We start from the raw sequence: 21,293 nt of genomic DNA, 5'->3' as shown, positions 1-21,293 counted from the left end.
AATTGAGAAAAATGTTGCCGTTTCTTTGCTTACTGTCATTTAGTCTGTATTGTGCACTAAAGTTTTTCTCCGGGCCCCAGTACTCCCAACTGATCAGGGCCCAGTCTTCCCCGATCATGGAGCTAATGTTTCCGAAAGGACTTGCTGAGCACACAAGAGAAAACACAACCATCAACATGAGTCTGTTGGTCAAAGGACAATCCAATAACTGTCAATCAAATATTTTGCTTTTGCTACAGTTAACATTAAGTGCACCAAGCTTCACCAAATCTAGTTTCTCACTGCTTTAACTATGCCAACAAAAACAGAGGACAAACATAACTAATCATCACTAATCAACAGACACTGAGGTTACTAATATCACAGCAGAATCTGTACCCTTGTGGGGTGGACCATGTGGAGGTGACCGTGCAATAGGATGAAGGGATTGGGTGCTTCCTGTAAACAATATGAAGAGGGATAGAGATGGAGCCACACACACGTGAGACACACACAGAGACACACAGAGACACCACAGATGCTAAAGTCATTATACAGAGAACACAAAGTTCATTGGCATGCCATGCGAAGCCCCTGGCATGCAGCAGGAAAGCATCACCAGCGGCCACTGAGGAAGAAGTAAGAAGGGGGTCAAAATCACCAAAGGCACAGCGAAAAAAAAAGAAGAGAAAAAAAAGATGAAGAGCAGCTGAGCACTTTGAAAAGACTCATCTAGTTTTATCACATGGCATTAAAAAAGCACATGTCACAGAGCATCTTTATCTGTGCAGCTTTGAACTTTTCCCTGCTTTGAACTCCTCGGTCAAGCATTCTGGTTGGCCACAGAATTGGACAGAGGCGAAGGGAAACTGCTCAGAGGTGAGGAGCGCATGCTTATGGTGGGTTTTGCAGCTTTAGCTGTATGTGTAAAACAATCATTTGTCTAGAAACACCACATTTCTGTCAACCTGTGATATCAGAGCCTGCAGAGAGAAACAGGACAAAGAGAAACAACCGGACAGGGATCATTATGAGAAGACAACCACCCACATCCCCAAACTGTCTTTTTTTTTAGACATTTATGTGGTTGTGCTGTGTAACTTGAAAGTGTTATTTATATATATATATGTATAGTGAAAAGGTATTTGCATATTTGTTACACTGAAATGTTTTATGTCAAACAAATTTTAGTATTAGACAAATATAACCTGAGTAAATACAAAATGCAGTTTTAAAATGATTTCATTTATTAAGGGGAAAAAGCTATCAAAACCTAACTTCCCTCAGTGAAAAAGCAATTACCGTTCTCTTGTTAAGTCATGAATGAACTGTGATTAACCACAAAATCAAGCTGAGCCACACCCAGTACTGATTACTGCCAGACCTGTTGAATCAAGAAATCATTTAAATGGAACCTGTGTGACACAGTGAAGTAGGCTTAAAGAACTCAAAAAGCAACACATCATGCCATGATCTAAAGAAACAGCTGTGGAAAACAGTTGTCAAACAAAGTCACTGACATCCATCAGTCTGGTCTGGTAAGGGTTGCAAAGACATTTCTAAGGCTTTGAGAATGAACCACAAATGGAGAGAATCTGGAACACTGGTGAACCTTTCCTGGAGTGCCCGGCCTATCAAAATTACTCCAGTGCATCGATGACTCATCCAGGTAAATGGTAAATGGACTGATCCTTATATAGTGCTTTTCTACTCTCCCGGAGCCCTCAAAGCACTTTATACAGCATGCCACATTCACCTATTCACACAAGCACTTCCTTATATGCTTTTAAGTGCTTACTAACTAACAATCACACTCATTCGTACTCCAATGGATGCATCGGAGAGCAACTTGGGGTCAGTATCTTGCCCAAGGATACTTGGCATGCAGAATGGGAGAGCCAGGGATTGAACCACTAACGTTCCGATCAGTAGATGACCTGCTCTTCCTCCCGAGCTACAGTCACCACAAAAGGTTTGCATCCCATTAAATCTGGTGTAAAACTAACTTTCATAAAAAGAACATCATGGCAACACTCAAACATGGTGATGGCAGTGTGATGGTTTAAGGCTACTTTGCTGCATCAGGACCTGGACGACTTGCCGTAATTGATGGAATCATAAATTCTGCTCTCTACCAGAAAATCCTGAAAGAGGATTTCCAGCCATCAGCTCATGCCCTGAAGCTCAAGCATGCTTGGGTTATGCAGCAGGACAATGATCAGAAACAACCTCTGAATGGCTAAAAAAAAACACCTCAACCAAGGTTTTAGAAAGGCCTAGTCAAAGTTCGGAGGCTTTGGCCTGACCTTAAATAGGCTGATCACACTCAAAACCTTCTAGTGTGGATGAATTAAAACAATTCTTCAAGAAGAGTGGGCCAAAACATCCACACAATGTTGTGAAAGACTGTTGTCATTTATCACAAACGCTTGATTGCAGTTTTTGCTGCTAAAGATGGCACAGCCAGTTATCAGGTCTACAGGGAGTGCAGAATTATTAGGCAAATGAGTATTTTGTCCACATCATCCTCTTCATGCATGTTGTCTTACTCCAAGCTGTATAGGCTCGAAAGCCTACTACCAATTAAGCATATTAGGTGATGTGCATCTCTGTAATGAGAAGGGGTGTGGTCTAATGACATCAACACCCTATATCAGGTGTGCATAATTATTAGGCAACGTCCTTTCCTTTGGCAAAATGGGTCAAAAGAAGGACTTGACAGGCTCAGAAAAGTCAAAAATAGTGAGATATCTTGCAGAGGGATGCAGCAGTCTCAAAATTGCAAAGCTTCTGAAGCGTGATCATCGAACAATCAAGCATTTCATTCAAAATAGTCAACAGGGTCGCAAGAAGCGTGTGGAAAAACCAAGGCGCAAAATAACTGCCCATGAACTGAGAAAAGTCAAGTGTGCAGCTGCCAAGATGCCACTTGCCACCAGTTTGGCCATATTTCAGAGCTGCAACATCACTGGAGTGCCCAAAAGCACAAGGTGTGCAATACTCAGAGACATGGCCAAGGTAAGAAAGGCTGAAAGACGACCACCACTGAACAAGACACACAAGCTGAAATGTCAAGACTGGGCCAAGAAATATCTCAAGACTGGTTTTTCTAAGGTTTTATGGACTGATGAAATGAGAGTGAGTCTTGATGGGCCAGATGGATGGGCCCGTGGCTGGATTGGTAAAGGGCAGAGAGCTCCAGTCCGACTCAGACGCCAGCAAGGTGGAGGTGGAGTACTGGTTTGGGCTGGTATCATCAAAGATGAGCTTGTGGGGCCTTTTCGGGTTGAGGATGGAGTCAAGCTCAACTCCCAGTCCTACTGCCAGTTTCTGGAAGACACCTTCTTCAAGCAGTGGTACAGGAAGAAGTCTGCATCCTTCAAGAAAAACATGATTTTCATGCAGGACAATGCTCCATCACACGCGTCCAAGTACTCCACAGCGTGGCTGGCAAGAAAGGGTATAAAAGAAGAAAAACTAATGACATGGCCACCTTGTTCACCTGATCTGAACCGCATTGAGAACCTGTGGTCCATCATCAAATGTGAGATTTACAAGGAGGGAAAACAGTACACCTCTCTGAACAGTGTCTGGGAGGCTGTGGTTGCTGCTGCACGCAATGTTGATGGTGAACAGATCAAAACACTGACAGAATCCATGGATGGCAGGCTTTTGAGTGTCCTTGCAAAGAAAGGTGGCTATATTGGTCGCTGATTTGTTTTTGTTTTGTTTTTGAATGTCAGAAATGTATATTTGTGAATGTGGAGATGTTATATTGGTTTCACTGGTAAAAATAAATAATTGAAATGGGTATATATTTGTTTTTTGTTAAGTTGCCTAATAATTATGCACAGTAATAGTTACCTGCACACACAGATATCCCCCTAAAATAGCTAAAACTAAAAACAAACTAAAAACTACTTCCAAAAACATTCAGCTTTGATATTAATGAGTTTTTTGGGATCATTGAGAACATGGTTGTTGTTCAATAATAAAATTATTCCTCAAAAATACAACTTGCCTAATAATTCTACACTCCATGTAGGAGGCAATAACTTTTTCACACATGGGTAGATGGGTCTGGATAACAAGAAACAACTTTTTTCTAAATTGTTGTTGTCAGCTGATTTTCTGACAGCTAATCCATAAAGTCTGCAGTAACTGAATGATGAGCAGCTTCAAACTACACAACAGAATTAGAGGAATGTTTGACACCAAACAATTCAAACTGGCAAAGCATACACAGCAAAGCAGTGCAAGCTTCACACAAGCTAAATGTGTTGCACAGTTCTGCTGCAGCACACCAGGACTCAGGTTTGCTTATCCACTTCACCAGAGAGGTCTCTGAGGCTGTGTTTTGGGAGGGGCTTTCCTTAGATCGCCAAAATGATTAGAAATTTTAAAAAGACTAGGGGCAATTTAAGCAAATATTCACCAGACATTTACCGAATTTTCAAAGCAAGATAAACAAACAAATCTGGTAAATAACACGTACTAGAAAATGTTCTGATGGACAATAATACAAACCAAGCACATGCTCTGTAAATTATTTACACGCTTTCATGCTCTTACCTCAACAAATACAGAACAGAACATATATATTAATCTAATATTTATCCACATCTCCAGTGGGAGAAACATGAAATCTAGTTAGTTTTTTTTCTCATATTTTTCTTGTATTTGATGACTTACCTTCCTCCCTGATGATGACAGCTTCCTGAGAAATGGCTGCACCTGCTCCAGCGCCTGTTTTCGCATTCAAATAAAACTTGTAGCGTATGCTGTACTTGAGGTTGGGCAAAGTGACAGAGGTCTCATTGGCAGCCAAGGCCAGCTCCTCCACTGGGCCCAGTTCATTGGAGTTATTTACTACAGGGGTGAGGGATGGGCGAGAAGAATAATGGGGTGGGGGTGGAAGTTGGGAAGCAGTGGGGTAAGTTGAATAGAGAGTTGGGTAGGAGGTGTAGATGGAGTGTCAGTGATGAAAAAGGTGGAAATGGAAGTATTTGGGGTGTAGGATTCAGAAATAGAAGGCAGGAATGACCAAAGTTGATTTGTTATTTGTGTTTTTTTTAATTTAGGCAAAAACAAAAATGCTCTTAGGCTACTCTAAGTATTGATTATCATTTCTGTCTTATGATCTCAACAGAATGACAGCACAAGACATGAAAAAGACTGACATACAAATCTACAAACTACATGAAGAAGATGACACTCACTAGGTAAAGATGCAAAAATCTTACGAAAAAAGCCTCACCTGGCTGATATTTGAGGGTATACCCGGTAATGTGCCCATTATGGTCATGAGGAGGACTCCATTCAAGGGTTAGAGAGTCCAGGTTCGAGTTAGTGACTATCAGCGAAGTAGGAGACCCCGGCACTGCAAAAAGACATATATAATGAAACCTTGCACAAGTTAATTAAAGAGCAGCTAAAGATAGGATGTTTTAAATAAATAGCTGAAGAGACGGTGTGTGTGTGTGTGTGTGTGTGTGTGTGTGTGTGTGTGTGTGTGTGTGTGTGTGTGTGTGTGTGTGTGAGGCGCGGTTCATTGAGGATTTCTGGGTTTTACTTTATGCAGAATGCCCAGTGTTAATACTCAAAGTCTGCCTCCAGTCATTGTGGCTTGCTTATTTATATTTCATTCTGATATTTGACCTTCAGTGTGCAATAAAGCTTGTGCAGCACTTAAAGCGAAAAATTTCTCTTACTTACAAAAATTGCTTTGTGTCATTACAATTAGACTGGATGTGATTAATAGGCGACTGGGAAATTTAAAGCCTCTAGTGCAAAAAAAAACTGAGCAACTGCTTGTATATTCACAGATTAAAATAAACAAAAACCTTTCAAACTCAGACCGAAGAGAATCATTCATAACTGAATAACTTAAATAGCCAGACTTCTGATTGTATGATTTAGAGCAGCGGTCCCCAACCCCCGGGCCTCGGACCGGTACCGGTCCGTGAGTCGTTTGGTACCGGGCCGCGAGAGTTGAGGCTCAGGTGTGAAATGTATAGTTTTCAGGGTTTTTATCGGTCTTTTCACGTGTGTTATGAATAAATTTTCTTTTTTTTGGTACCGGTACTAGTTTTATTTTGTTGTATTTATCCGCGACACCTTAAAGGCCGGTCCATGAAAAATATTGTTGGGCATAAACCGGTCCGTGGCGCAAAAAAGGTTGGGGACCGCTGATTTAGAGCATAGATCAGTTACAGGTGGAAAGTCATCATTTTCTATTTGCTAACCAGTTATGTGACACTGTTTTACATAGGCTGTCATTCAAGTGGAGCTAATTTGCTACCTGTTCCTGTTCCAGTTATGATAATGAAGACTGAAACTATACTCTGGGTCATTTTTAACAAAGTCTACTCTCATATGAAAGAAAAAAAAAAGACACACACAGACACAAAGGGTGTCCCTTCCGATCTCTTACCTCCCTCGGGTGTCTTAAACTGCTGGGTTACACTCCGGGGGCCCTCTCCTTTTCCATTATAGACCCTTACATTGAACAAGTACAGACTGAAGGGGTGGAGGCCAGGCAGCATGCCCTGGGTATGATTCCCACTAAATACAAGAATGTCCTGCTCCATGTGATCAGGATTGTGCTTGTAGTGGTGTTTTCTCCAGTAAGACACCTGAAAGCATGTAGATTTAAATGACGTATATAGTACAACTGGAGGAAATGGTGCACATGTTACATTGTCGGCGGTTCTTATACGGTACCTTATATCCTTTGATATTTCCGCGTATTAAATGAGCGGGCACGGGATCCCAGAACACCTCTACCAGGGTGCTGTTTCGCACCACAGCGTGCACATTTTCTGGAGCTGCTACGGGCACTGTATCGTAGATGGGCAACACAGCATTACAACAGCAAAATACAGAAAAAAGGAACATACTGAGAATATGTTATAGGTTACACACACCAGCTGCATCACCCGCAGGCTCTTGAGCATAATCTTTTTTTTAAAAATAGACAGTCTTACTCACAGTCCTCTCCTGAGTAGCCGTGGGCAATAGCAGGGTCAGGTACAGCTCCGTGGTCGTTTACAGCCTGAACCTTAATCTCATATGGAACAAACGTGGGCGTTCCAGACACAACAAACTTGGAATTGTTAGACACGGTCACTGTATTCCATTCGCTTTCTACATTCTTCTGCCTCCACATCACTCTGTAGTGAAGCCCGGGACCATTAGACTGGAGGTTTGTCAGTGGCTGCAGAGGAGAAAGCTGTAATGTAACTTATTCTCCATTGGAAAGCTTCTGTAGACAACATGTAACAGTATAGGAAGCTGAAAATATAGTTTTGCTGAATGACAATAAAGTGAAAAAACCCCATAAAGAAAGCTCATAAGACCACACAATTACAAAGTCAAGCTCTGCAGTATGAGAAGACTTTAATAAATGCGTGAGGATTAAAAGGATCAGCCTTATGCTGCTTATTACCTTCCAGGAGATTACAAGATTGTTATGTTCAGTTCCAAATCCCTGCACACCTGTTGGGTTTTCATCTGGAGCTGAAAAATATATCATTAAGGACACAATTAACACTTATTGGATGGAAAATCTTTCTTAGATAGTACTTATAATCTGGTCTGATTTACTTTTACAGACTTTAGTGTATGTATGCATACTGAATCTTATGGTACTTCATTGTCTTTACTTTGATACACAACAGCTTTGATATGGCATCTGTTAGCCTAATGCATTATTTAATGCATTAGGCTAAGAAATGGATATATGGAGAATTACTTTATACAGGAAACTGCACCAAGAAGAGCAGAAATCACACAGTCAGTCAGCTGATTCTGTACCTGCAGGTTCTGTCTTGTACATCCTGGAGGGGCGGCTGGGATTACTGAAGCCCACCGCGTTGAGAGCCAGAACTCTAAAGGTGTAGTGAACATGGGGCGACAGTTTAAGGTGAGCTGTTGTCTTGGTTCCAGGGACCTCGGTAAGATTATGCCAGTGACCCCGATGGTGCAGTGAGTCTTCGTATTGGATCAGAAATTCTGTATTTAAAAAAAGACATCACACCTTAAATAGTGTCTGACAGTATATTTCCATAAATGGAATTAAAGCCCTCAGTTTTTTTTTAGGATACTTTAATTCAAAAAGCCTAGCTTAACAAAAAAAATCCACTTTCAGCAGCACTTTGAGGATTCAAGAAAATAGCGGATTTAGCCCGGTTTTTCAAAAAATGATGAGGGTTTTCATCACCCTGAGGAAACTAACTGACAGTAGAGAAGTACATTTTCCAGAAAAGTTTGGAAAAGTCTTTAAGTGCATTTCTTTTCTTTTTCTTTTTTTGCCAAAAGGCAGATTTTAGACTTTGTTATTGGTTACTACTGGGTGTAGCCAATTTTAAAGATTTTGTTTGCACAAAAACATTTAGAGCAATATAGGCCAACAATCTAATAATAAGGTGTACAAACAACACACACACACACACACACACACACACACACACACACACACACACACACACATAAACATACTCTGAACAGGGCTGTTATGTTCATCCCCAGGGGTCCAAGTGAGCTGAACACTCCTCTTTTTCTGGTCTGTCAGTTCCAGGTCTGTCGGGGGGTCGGGTCGCTCTGGGAGAAATACAGCACAAGCAGCAGCATCAACCCGTGTGCTTGGGATTATATTCATAGTGGCTTCATTCTACAGAAGATGAAGGGTTCATGCTATGAACAAGATGGAGCAAAAACAAAAAATGAAGGACGTGTCGGCCATGTTTCTGTGATACTGAAACCATAATAGATGCTAATTTGTTGATTTAACCAAGCACACCTTTGAGTTCCTCCTTTATTTCTGTACATCTTCTACTAGACTGTGTTATCTGGGCTGTGATAAACATGCAGACATTGCATCATGCATATGAAAATCCCACTACATAATCATTCCGCATGAAATCGAGTCTCAGGCTCACACAGAGGTTAAATTGATGCTCATGTTTTGGAATTAGGTGATAAAGTGAAATGCACGCCTTGAATAAATAAGTGATGAGAGCAACGTGTATTTGGAAATATCCCAAGTGGTGCAACCGGGAGATGTCTGCTTTACAAATGATGTTTTCATTCGACTGTGAATAGACATTTTTTTGGCTTGAGTAAATGTTGCCACCAGTGGTTTAAAGCATTCAAACATTATGCATATTTGGCAAAACATTAAAAAAAAATATCTAAGCAATTTTATAAAAAATAAACTCTCAGAGGCAATAAGAAATAAATGCTGGAACATCAAAAATGAATTTAAAAAAGCCCACACACATACACAATAATGCTTTGTGATTTTCAGGTCAACGCATGCCGCATTTCACAAACACAAGCGCACATCTGCAGAGCACATCTGGGTGCTCGTGTGTGCTGCAGGTTTACCGTAGACAACAGCTGGTGTTGTGGCCTCTGTCAGGTAGGAGGGCAGGAGTGAAATAGGGAGTTTTAAAGGTCAGTCATTCAGAAGGAAACAAAGAAAATAATCTGGCTTTTTTAGAATGAAGCACACGGATATTTGTGCCACTGAGTAAATCTGCTCTCGGCATTTAACCTTGAAGCGATGAAAGCTAATACGGTGGGTAAGTTATTGGACAGGTTACCTTTTCTAAGAGGAGCTGAGACAGAGAGACGTTATGAGTCTGTTTTATGCCTGAGCAGTTTTGAAACTGTGCACACCATTACATACCCACAACGGTGAGCTTAGCGGTGGCTGAATCGTGGTCCAGAGTGGTGTTCATGATGCAGGTGTACACTCCTGCGTCGTCCTCTGTAACATCAGTGATGGTGAGGCTGTCCGAGTCCACGATCAGTCTGCAAAAACATTCAGCAGGTCACTATGAACTGAATGAATGTGTTTTTTCTTCTTTTACAACATTCAGTACACAAAGGATCCTGCATATATCCATAACAGTACACAAATACCAGACAAAGACCTGATTTTTTGTTTTTAACAGCAGGCTTCAAGAAAGAAGACATCTCCGGATATAAAAAGCTCTGACCTCTCATCGTCAGGCAGCTCTCCGTCATCTTTGAGCCAGGTCATCGTGGGAATGAGCGAAGGGTCGTGTTTTACCGTGCACTCAAACACCACAGATCGGCCCCTCTGGACTTCTTTGTATTCTGGCTGCTTCAGGATTCGGGTTGGCTCTGTTGGGGGAAGAATAAAGTGGTGCAGGAGCTGTGAAACTGCCACGTGTTTGCTCCAAGCTGGGTTCTTATTTAGTAGCTGACAGATTCAAAATGTCAGCTTGTTGAACCTGAAGCTTGCCATGGATTCATTTTGTGCAAGTCACCTCAGTGATTAATTAAGGTGTGCTGACTGGTACATGATGACTGTCCGTGGCTCAAAATAGAACAGATTTACATTAAAGAAACAGAAAAACAGTTAAATATACAAGCAGTTAAAAATAAATAAATAAATAATTTTATACACTTAACCCTTTATTGACCATGAGCCCATCGGCGGGCCCATTTTACAGGTAAATATAAAGGGTTGGTCAATACACTCACTGGCCACTTTTTTAAGTACACCTGTTCGACTGCTTGTTGACGCAAATATCTATTAGCCAATCACATTACAGCAACGCTTTGCATTTCGACGTGTATGTATGATGAACTGAGCATCAGAATTGGAGAAGAAAGGTGATTAAAGTGACTTTGAACATATGGTTGTTGCTTCTGGATGGGCTACACTGAGTGTTTTAACCTACTGAGACTTTAGCATACAGCCACCTCAGATTCACAGAAATTGGCGCAAAGAAAAAAAAGAAATAAAAATTCCTTCTTGATAACCACTTGTTACAACCAAGGTATGCAGAGGAGTATTGCTGAATTGACAATCAAACTGTGAAACAGACCAGGAAACTGAGGCTACAAATTGCACAGGTTCTCTAAAATTGGATAATAGACGTTTAAAAAAAAAAGTTGCTAATGCTTTTTATCAGCAATTCAGGCTGTTGGTGGTGAAGTAATGTTGTGGGGGACGTGGAATCCCTTAAAAAGCAGTTAAAAACTTTTCTGTTTCAACAAGCCTTCTGTTGATCGAAACTTTTTAAAAAATATTTAACCCTTTGTATTGTTTATATTGTCTATTTTATTACTTAATTACTTTACTTCTTGGCATACTTCGGGCCCCTTAAGACCAACTGAGTATCATTCAAACTATTTACAGTAACTTGTAAATAGTTACAAGTTAACTATTTAACTATGTTGAATTTATACCAAAAAGAATTAAGGTAATTATAAAGGCAAAAAGAGGGTGTAACCCAGCACTAGAAAGGTGTATAATAAAGTGTAAAGTGTCTAATGTGTCCAGTGAGTACATGCTATACAAATGCATATCAAGAGTTTTATTTAGTATAATTTTTAGGCCTGTTATTAAAAACTTGTTAAATTTATTAGCCAAACGAATGAAAATTTCAGAGAGGAGCACTCTTACCTTTGACCTCCAGGTAGACATGATTCTCATAAATCCCAAGACTGTTTGTAGCAACACATGTGTATTTGCCATTGTGTTGTGCTTGAGCTACGCGAATCTCTAACGTCCCGTTGTCATGAAGAATGTAAGGGTCTTCCTGCAGGATGCTGGACCGACTGTCTTTAAACCTAAAGCACAAAGTCAGTTGTTTTCAGTTAGTAAAAGAAACACGACACAATTTTCCTCTGTTAGATTTTCGTTCACTTACCATGTAATTTTTGGCATAGGCGATCCAAAGGAGGAGCAGTCTAACAAGGCCTGGTGGTTCTTGATGATCTGGTAGACTTTATTGGGTGGTGTTAGCACTCTGGGTGGCTCGGCTGCAATGAAGCATTATTGCCATGTTATTGCCTTCCAGGAATCAATATAAATGGAAATGGCATTCAAATGCAAAGGGATAGAGTGTAGTGAACTCACAGAGGACATTGACAAAGGCGTTGGACAGGACGTAACCGTACTCATTAGAGATGTTACACTGGTACACAGCGCTGGATCCAGGCTGTACATCGGTGAAGATGATGATGTCATCCTCCACCTTTCTGCTCAGATCCTTGGGTGAATCTGTTAATGTACAAAAGGGATTATAAGATACTGTATATATCTGGATAATGGAAAGAGCTTTTTGAAACTCATAATCACCCTTATAATGATGTTTGAAAAAGGTGGTATCATAACTCGGAATTTGTATAATAACTCACGGAAATATGAATCAATACCCACCCGAGGGAAGGCATCTACAATTTCGATTTTAATAATGCCTGCTTCTCATGAAAAAGGAGATCATCTATTATGAAAGCTGAGAGAGTTTGAAAAAAAAAAAAAAAAAGAGGCTGCACTTACTCTCTATGGAGATGCCATTCATAGCCCAGGTGATGGTGGGTTTGGGTGTGCCGCTGGCCAAGCAGGACAGCCTGCCGCTCTCCCCTGGAGCTAGGACAAGGTTCCTGGGAGGGACATCGATCCAATATGGAGCAGCTGCAAGCAGCACAGGGTACAGAAACAGGCTGGACAATTAATCACTAAACCCACTGCCCTGTTAGCTTCTGTGAATAAATCAATTATAAGGAAGAGGGAGAAAATAAAGCGGTAGAGAGAAGCAGTGACTGAGTTCCCAAGCAGCTCAGAGTCTGATGGGAGCTGAGCATTTCCTCAAGCACACCTTTGACCATGACGTGGATGGTGTGGTGCACCGAGCCAAACTGGTTCTTCGCTGTGCAGCGGTAATCTCCTTCATCTGATGCTGACACGTCCTCGATGTGAAGGGTCTTGTTGTAGTTCAGGAAGGAGGTGCGTTTGGAAGGCAGATCACCACTTATTTTGGTCCAAGAGATGTGAGGGGTGGGCCTAGATTCACAAAGAGAGAGCGCAGACAGACAAACTGATGATGGCAGGTGGACGCTCGTTAAATACATGACTTATGAATGCACTGAGTTCATGAATTAACAGCAGATTCTTTGTCTTACAATCCTTCAGCAATGCACTCCATCTCCAGTTTATCACCTCTCAACACCATCTTGGAACTGGATGAGCCAGATGGGATGAGGAAGGTTGGTCTTCTGTCATCCACGGGTGCCTCTATATTTACACACACACGCACGCAGAATCATATGAGTGATGAACGCGATTGTAAAGGCAAAGAAATGAGCACCTCGTCTGCAAGATTGAGAGCAAATCAGCTCCTTTAGTATTACTACCCTCCCATCACCACACAAATTGGAAAACTGAAACGTGTAATGGTCTGCTATATACGTACATGACGTCACTTTATCACAGACTAATTCTCATAATTTAGACTTTAACTTCTTTTTAATGCATTGTACTGTGTTTGGTATAAAATAAATGAATAAATTAACTTAATAAGCAGCACACAGAGAACTGCTTTTTGCCATTAATCTGGCAATTTACCTGGTGACAAAGTAATCTCCATAACTAGGAATATGAAATCCAGAGTGAGTGTTTTAATTTGATGAGAATCAAGGTTTTTGCATGTTTCAATTTAGCCAACATGTGTAGCCACTAGACAAGGACAAAAAATGTTAAGGAGAAATGAAATGTGAAAAAAATTATATGTAAGAGAGTAAATTACAAGTTTGGAAATCCTTAGGTATTAAGATTGGAGAAAGAAAAGTAGAATTTTAACATGCATATTTTTACTACATGGAGTTAATTCGTTAACTGACAATCCAGAATAAATTTTATATGTGTTTGAATTAATATGTGATGTTTTTTCCCCAAGTATCCCAAGGAGTCCGTCCAGTTTAGGGAAAAGAGCATGCAGCTCTAATTTTGAAAATTCGTGAGAAGAACTACATGTTAAGAAAGGGAGAGCTAATTGGGTAGATCGAGGAAGAGTTACAGGTTGACAAAGACTTTACTTGGATTTCTAGGTTCGAGGGGTAGAAGTTAGTGGGTAAGACAGAATTCCCAGCTCCATGTTGGGATTAATCACTAGAGGGTGCCAGATCCTACCCCTTAAAAATAATCAGTAACGTTGCAGAAAATCTCAGGGTTGATGGGTTGAAGGGTTAGTGTTAGTGGGTAAGAGCTAGTGTGGAGCTCTAAGTTGGGGGTTAAACACTAGGGGGTGCCATAACTCACCACTAAATAAATCAGTGTCATTGTAAAAAGCTGCCATTGTGTCATTGATTTCATCCACTGCAACACAACAGAAAAAAGACCAAAAAAAGACACACGCCATTTCACAAGTTGAACTCATCAAGGCAAAGAAAAACACAAAAGCTTGGACAACTTAACATGACTGAAGAACAAAAATTCACATGACAGGAAAAAATCTACGATGAAGAATGATCGCCATAAGAATCTACTTTAGTGGAGACAGCCTGCCGTCTTGTAGCTGAGATGAGAGAAGCCTTTGTTGTTGGTGGAGAATGTGTATACAGAACATATTACAGAAGTAATACTGAACGTCTGTTTGGCAGATAACCACGAGAGCTCTGACAATATGCCTTTTCAGTGCGGCAGCGACCGCTGGCGTCTCCAAGGACGGCATCATAGATAGGAAATGCTGTTTTCCTCCTACGCCGTCATGCCTGCACAAACTACCGTAAAATCATCCGCACACACATTACAAACGCTGCCACTTTCTTAAAGGTTATAACAAAGACTTGAGTAGATTTCAGTGCTCGTGTCTCTGCATCGCACGCTGTGTCAGACTTACGGTTAAGGACCCTGACAGTGATGGGCTGTTTCTGCTGGATGGTTTGTGTGTGGGGGAAGCGGGCGTAGCAAATGTAGTCGTTCCGGGTGTCCTCTCGGCGAACATTGGAGAAGTACAGGTCACCGTTCAACGACTGAGACACCCTCTTGCTCTGAGGGAGCTTCTGAAAGTCTGAAATGTACAGCGTCACATTAACATTATACAGGAAAGTGTTTGGGAGAGTACAGGTTATAGATGCAGCTGCATTACGCTTATGGGTCTACATTTCCTATATAATCAGGTATTTATGCATCTAATCACAAATATTCACATTCTGATATGCAGTTCATCAGGCTGAAGATGAGTTTGTTGCCATTCAGTATTTTTCATGTGATAAATTTTAAGGAATGAAAAGAAACCAATAAATGTGACAGCAGAAAAAATATATTACGATTTCCACATTTCCAACAGCCTAGCTTGCAAAATGAAATACAGTATGATTGGTTGTAAGATGGAACAGGAAATTGAAAAAGAAAATCACCGTAATTCTTAATCTTATGCAGCAGAAACATCATGTTACCACAAAGAAACATAAGAGATCAAGTTGCTCACTGTTGTCCATCCAGAATATGATGGGAGGGGGTAGGCCAGCAGGGGGGCGACACGGCAACACCAAAGACACGCCCTCCTGCACCACGATTGGCTTGATTTTTTCCTTTGACCACAGGGGGGATCCTATATTGATTGGAGAATAGCACGATCAAATCATAATTTGGCAAAAAATATGGGTCGCTAACAGACTGGAGCTTGCATGACGATGTGGCAAGATGAGGGGAATGACCAAGAATAAAAATATGGAAGTGGGGGGATTACAAAGGTTCAATCACCTATATCTACCGTCGTGTCCAACAAAATAAAACATGCACCTTTCTACAAACAACTTTTACCTTCCAGGAGAGCTCTTAAGATGGAAATTGCAACTTAATCGTTAGAAAAAGAGAAGAAAGGAGGTGATTTTTTTCATAAGATGCACATGAGACAATGAAAGAAGAGAGAGAAGTGATTTTAAAGAAGTGATACAGCAAGCTGCACTCACTGGACTGTCTAACCACTATATTGTGGGAAACAGCGGTTCCGTGTTTGTTTCGTGCTGTGCACTGGTACACCCCCTCGTAGTGTTCAACCCTCTCTCTGCTGATATCCACCACCAGAGTCCCAGATTGCGGCTTCATGTCCACATTGGGATCATTCTCGACGTCAAAGTGGGTCCCATTTCTTGTCCAGGAGAAACTAAGGAAAAATAAGACCATTATCATAAGAATGCAGGTAATTTTCAAGTGATCAAATCTGGTAATTCATATAAAAAAGAACACATTAATAAAATCTGTTTTACCTATTTGGCTATCTCATTGCACCTGAATTTTTACTGTAAATGTTTCCAATTGTGTTCTTTAAAGACCTTTTTCAAAAGTTTTTCCTATATTTGCAAGTTTAAATCTACAAAAATATTCTGGATGGTTACATAATAAACTTGCTTTGGGCTGGGGGAAGAATAATCTGGGGTAAAGTAAAGGTTAAGGGCTGAGAGGTGCATTTTATCTATGAGTTCTTGCGAGCATAAAACCACAAATTTATGTGCATGTATGTTATCTTGATGAAAGCTAACTATATGTTAGATTCATTCAAAGCATTCAAAAACAGGTGTCAAGGCCTGAATGTGTAGGAGTCAAGCAGAACTTTTCTGGCATTGTTTAGAAAACCTGCTGAAAACATTTTAAACATTTGTGACAGGTGGTACCTGAATCCACTCCTGGGGAATTTATATATATTTTTTCCATTTAAAAGAAATTCACTGATTCCTACCTGGGATGCGGTTTTCCCTTCGCCTCACAGTGGATTATAATGTTCTCTCGTGGGTCGACGATGTAATCTTTAGGGGACTGGTAAGTGATGGTTGGCGGCTGCGGCACTAAAGACGACCAGAAAACGGGCGATATTTAATCAGGACCTTTACTGCATAAGTAGGTCTCTTTTTTTTCTTTCCTGCTGCTGCATTGACCACACCAGCAGTGATTACCAATAACATGCAGACTTAGCATACTGAATAAAACCACACAGCTGTTTGCTGACAAACTGAAAAAAGCTCTCAGAATGTAGAAAGGTAGGCAGAAAGCTCAGGTACATTTCCTTTTATTGCAATGAGCCGATGCCTAATGTATTCCTGTCAGTGCTGCGGAGATAAGTAATGGACTATGACAAAACAAATGATATAAGGACTCATGCTGTTTGCAGTATTGCTTTATGGAAAATACTCTACCATTGCAGAAACACACAGAACAAAAACAGCAAACAAAGAAACACAGAAATCAATGCATGCAACATGCCAAGGCCACTCGAAATCACACTCACTATCCTGTAAAACAAATCCGACTAAATGCAATTCAACAATTCATAACGAGCAGCTAGATAAAATGTAATCTTTAATATCCAAAAACAAGCTGCAAGCAAAAACTCAGATTCTTTGAGACTTACATCCTTCCAGAACTTCAGCAAAGAAGAAAGAAAAAAGAATAGTGACAGTAAAAATAACCAGATATTAGTTATGAAAAATATCCCCCTCAATATCTCTGCCTTGTAACAAGGTTCGCACGTGGCTAGCTCTATATTGAGGAATGGAGGCCTCCAGTAGTCAACCAAAAAAGCAACAGAAGCTTCAGGCTGAAACGTTAAATGTCAGTCCATGTAAGTCACAATTAGTATCTAAAAATTGTTAATATACAAACAACACTACATTTACATGGATAAAATGCAGTCACAGTAACTGGAAAAAACATAAAGTACATTGATGAAACTACACAGATGCATACAAGAAAGGCTAGACTAGGCTAGAGCTAAAATACTTATTTGACTCTCCAAAAAAATTATTTAATAGCCAATTTTCACATGAACAACAAATATTTTCTACTTTCAAATGGATGTGTTTCATATTTTTGTTTGCCATAAAAATTTTAAAGCAGAATTTTTAGATTCAGAAATTAAAAATAGCTTGTTTTCGTACTTTTCTGAAATTTAAGGCAAAATTAATGAATTGTTAACAATATTTATAACACAAAGAAGAAAAAGCTATACAGTGTTATGCAAGGGTAAAACTTTTATCAGCCAAACTGTACTGGACCTGGAAGTCATTATCGGTAAATTTGTCAATCCAAAATCAAAATAAATTCGGCTTTTATGTGCTTGATTATCAAAATGTTTGATCAAGTAATAGGCCGGGTGACTTATCTTGTAACTAAATGCAAAGTAACCCTGACACTGTGCGACGACTTTGTTTACAGCTGTGTGTGATTTGTTGTCTTACGGTCTAGTGGGACCTCCAGCGCAGTGGCAAGGTGCACCAGGAACAGCAGAAGCACTCCTACATCCATCCTCCTCCACTCCATGATCACGTGAGACTCAAAGGTCTGCCCCCAAATTCAGTGACGCACCGCCTCTGAGGACACGTGCACTTTCACAACTGCAGGTGGAGACAAGAGAAGAACAAACGAAAGAAAGAAGCTTTTAGAGACATAAGCAAGGACAGAGAGCGCAGGGCTGAATAGCACATCCAGTTACTGCTGTCATCAGTCATATAATGAGTTTTGTTCTATTATGTGGTTTTGAGTCAAAGAAAGAGAGAATGAGTGAGAGACACATCATAGCTCTAGCCACAGATTGATGTTAGTTACCATCCACTGCAATTTGCTGGAAGCTATCTTTTTGATCTAGTGCATTCCGATAGGGACCGACGGGGCCCACATGGGTTCATTTTGCAGGGCTAATCACAGGCGCGGCCATGATGCCATTAGGTTTCTCTGCCGTATTGATCACATCAGCTGGCAGATGATATGCCAAGGGACAAGACAAGGGGACACTCACTTTACTTTCCATTTCACTCGGAGCTTTATCAATGTGATTGACTGACCGGCTGAGCCAGCAGCAAAGTGATCTGAAATGAGGTCAGATTTCAGAGAGCGAACCATCATTCTTTCATTAGACTGCTGTAGTGGGAATGTCATACGTGACGAGACAGAAATAAATATGTGTGACATCTCTGTTTGTCGAGGACAGTTGGTTCAACAAGATTTCAGGTTAAGCTGAGGTGACGTATGTTTTCCTTGCTTGGGCAAACTGGGGTACTGATTCATTGTTAAGTGGGGATTTTTTTTTGTTAAGTAGTTTTATCAAATTGTGTCTCCATCACAACCAATGACTGCAGTCATTGCTCTATAGTCATTGATCACAACACAAGCGTTAAATGAACTGAGTAAAAAGCAAAGCAAAATGTAGTCACGTCACAAAACCACAGAACAAAAATGTTCACTTGTTGCCACACAGCTCGCAGCTACCACATTACACCTTAATCCAGGCAAAAGATCATAGAATATAATATTGAAGTTATAAAAGATCAGAATGTGGCTCAAACTTCAGAGAAATCTAAAAAAGCACAAGGTTAAATTGACTGCTCATTTGAATTCATATTAATCTGCATAATTCAGTGCTGCCGAGTCAAAAGAATGAAGAAAATGAACTTAGGAGGAGTCGTTTTAATAACTGTAGTCTGACCTGTTTTTATCTCGCTTCTTCATCCACTGGCACCATATTAAAAATGTCACAGCTTAATTTAGAGCTCAGGCAGATTAATTTGCTACATTATCGCATAAGCACACTAACAAATTCAGAATGAAAAAAATCACGTGGAGCACTCTAAAGCTGGAGTTACACATGCGTACTGCATGCCTGCTTAGGGCGTGGGGCAGGTCAGGGCTGCAGATGAGGTTGTAAAAGCGATGTCTGGTACCAGAGGCTAGACAGCCATGCGGTAAGACCTGGTCTTCCTAGGGGAACTGAGGTATTTGTTAGTGCTGCCCTAAAGTCATGATTCAGAACCATCCTCAGAGCCGGTGTCTAGTAGCATGGGAAGAGACCAAGGCTAATGTCTACTGCCCCCAGCTTCAACTATACCTCTCCTGGGAAGGCCTGTATTATTCACCCAGGACAGCCAATCACACTGCTGTGGACACCTCAGGCAGCTCTGGCTTGGGATTTGACATGAAAAGATCCAGAGGGTCATTTCATCAAGATAATTTGCAGGCTGCAGGCATCGGTGCTGAAACTGTACATTTCCTTTCCTTCAGTATATTTTCAGCTTCTGCTGGAAATTTACAATCACATATTGTTTATGCAAAATCCATTCACAATTATGAGTAAGGTGTTGCAGCGCAGTGATTTTCTAGCACCAATTCATTTTGCTTGGTATTAGGCATTAAGGCATTAATGTCACCGTCACTACTTTTGGGGTTTTTTTTCTAAATCATAAATTACAGCCCGAACTGAGAGTGAAAAAAAGGGTGAAGTAAAAATGGCCAGCGTGTGACAGCAACAGAATAAATGTGTTAATTATACATTTTATGGTGAATCCCCAATAAGCTTTGAGATTCTTATCTGGAATGGAGCCAGGGATTCATCCTAGATTCATTTCCCAATTTAATGAGGTGTAGCAGCTCAGCTCCAGCCAGCCAGTGTGTTTCCTTTGTTCACACCGTACACGTGTGGGCCTGTGTTTACTTGTATGTGTGTATGTGTGTACAGTATATGTCTGTTTGCTACAGTCACCCCTGTAAGTTTCAGTGATATGAGGCCAAACCTCATATCCGTCTAACAGTTGAGTGACGGTGGAAACTCAGTCGACTCATGTCGTTCAGTATATTTTGAGCGTAATCCAAGCTGGGCCTGAATCTTGAAAAAAAGAAAAAGAAACTAGAGTTCAAAACCAATTTTTTATTTCAATATACAATTATTCAAGGTGAACCTTAATCGCAAAATATATTTCTCTATTGCCGGACCATCCTATGCATCCTGTGCTGACAGAAGATGGAAGCCCAAAGTCAACATATCTCTCTTGCTGGAGCTCAGATAAAACCCCAGTCCCGTTTGGAGTGCTGTGCCAAAAGCCGTCAGATGGCTGATAATATCGAACAGGAAATTGTCTCTTAGACAAAAACACAACAGATTGGTAAGGGCACTTCCAGAAATGATTTTCACTCTTTTTCATATAGATAAAGCTGAGAAAGAAAACTAAGCTGGTGTCTCACTTTGAAACGTGATAACTGTTCGTGGCACTACCTCGTGATGACATCGTTTTTACAGCCGATACCAATATTTGGTGATTTCAGAACCAAATATATTGGCCAACAAGAAAATATATTTCTGGTGAGTTTTTCAAAGTGGCACTTTGAGTACTACACGGCAAGTGCCAATTTATTCCATTCTATTCAAAAGAAAGCCGACATTTCTACAGCCGATATCTCAAAAATTTGGCAACTTACATGAAAACGATTTCGATTGAAAAATAACACCAAGTTAGATTTGGGAGTGAACCATGTCTTTAAACTTGTAGATTTGACAAGTACAGTGCTTATTCACAACTGCTGCCAGCTGCATCTAAAAAACAAGAGACAAGTGGGAGAGCTCATCCGAGGTCAATGCCATATTTTCCATTGTTCCCTTGCCTGTGCTTCACCTTATCAATCAAGTTTCACAGAATTCAGAAAGGTCGTTTTTTTGATGCAAACAGGCCTGCAGACAAGCAGGCGGCACTGAAAACATATTTCAGTCTCAGCTCTCTCCTTGCAGACA

The 21,293-nt window shown here is 40.6% G+C and overlaps 1 protein-coding gene across 21 annotated transcripts in view; it reads right to left on the bottom strand.

Moving 5' to 3' along the window:
- Window positions 1-21,293, bottom strand: part of LOC101476481 (neuronal cell adhesion molecule) — a 77,613-nt gene that overhangs the window by 8,601 nt on the left and 47,719 nt on the right. For 8 of the 21 annotated variants that reach the window (XM_076885983.1, XM_076885968.1, XM_076885971.1 and 5 more), the window contains 26 exons: window positions 17,977-18,132; window positions 16,482-16,587; window positions 15,715-15,908; window positions 15,566-15,598; window positions 15,231-15,353; window positions 14,640-14,810; window positions 14,060-14,116; window positions 12,925-13,036; window positions 12,621-12,805; window positions 12,302-12,436; window positions 11,879-12,022; window positions 11,670-11,781; window positions 11,423-11,589; window positions 9,984-10,131; window positions 9,671-9,795; window positions 9,367-9,393; window positions 8,479-8,580; window positions 7,795-7,992; window positions 7,427-7,497; window positions 6,970-7,195; window positions 6,703-6,818; window positions 6,413-6,614; window positions 5,237-5,359; window positions 4,672-4,848; window positions 379-438; window positions 34-144 (listed from right to left, as the gene is read on the bottom strand). In XM_076885983.1, coding sequence (XP_076742098.1) covers window positions 34-144; window positions 379-438; window positions 4,672-4,848; window positions 5,237-5,359; window positions 6,413-6,614; window positions 6,703-6,818; window positions 6,970-7,195; window positions 7,427-7,497; window positions 7,795-7,992; window positions 8,479-8,580; window positions 9,367-9,393; window positions 9,671-9,795; window positions 9,984-10,131; window positions 11,423-11,589; window positions 11,670-11,781; window positions 11,879-12,022; window positions 12,302-12,436; window positions 12,621-12,805; window positions 12,925-13,036; window positions 14,060-14,116; window positions 14,640-14,810; window positions 15,231-15,353; window positions 15,566-15,598; window positions 15,715-15,908; window positions 16,482-16,587; window positions 17,977-18,058 — 3,307 coding nt within the window. In that variant the 5' untranslated portion in view covers window positions 18,059-18,132. The remainder of the gene's footprint in view (window positions 1-33; window positions 145-378; window positions 439-4,671; window positions 4,849-5,236; window positions 5,360-6,412; window positions 6,615-6,702; window positions 6,819-6,969; window positions 7,196-7,426; window positions 7,498-7,794; window positions 7,993-8,478; window positions 8,581-9,366; window positions 9,394-9,670; window positions 9,796-9,983; window positions 10,132-11,422; window positions 11,590-11,669; window positions 11,782-11,878; window positions 12,023-12,301; window positions 12,437-12,620; window positions 12,806-12,924; window positions 13,037-14,059; window positions 14,117-14,639; window positions 14,811-15,230; window positions 15,354-15,565; window positions 15,599-15,714; window positions 15,909-16,481; window positions 16,588-17,976; window positions 18,133-21,293) is intronic. The other 13 variants (XM_076885982.1, XM_076885978.1, XM_076885980.1 and 10 more) reach the window with 13 other exon arrangements.

Source organism: Maylandia zebra, linkage group LG7 (assembly GCF_041146795.1).
Source record: "Maylandia zebra isolate NMK-2024a linkage group LG7, Mzebra_GT3a, whole genome shotgun sequence".
NCBI classification, from domain to species: domain Eukaryota; kingdom Metazoa; phylum Chordata; class Actinopteri; order Cichliformes; family Cichlidae; genus Maylandia; species Maylandia zebra.
The sequence above is the reverse complement of the archived record's forward strand: the minus strand, read 5'-3'. Positions and strand labels throughout refer to the sequence as shown.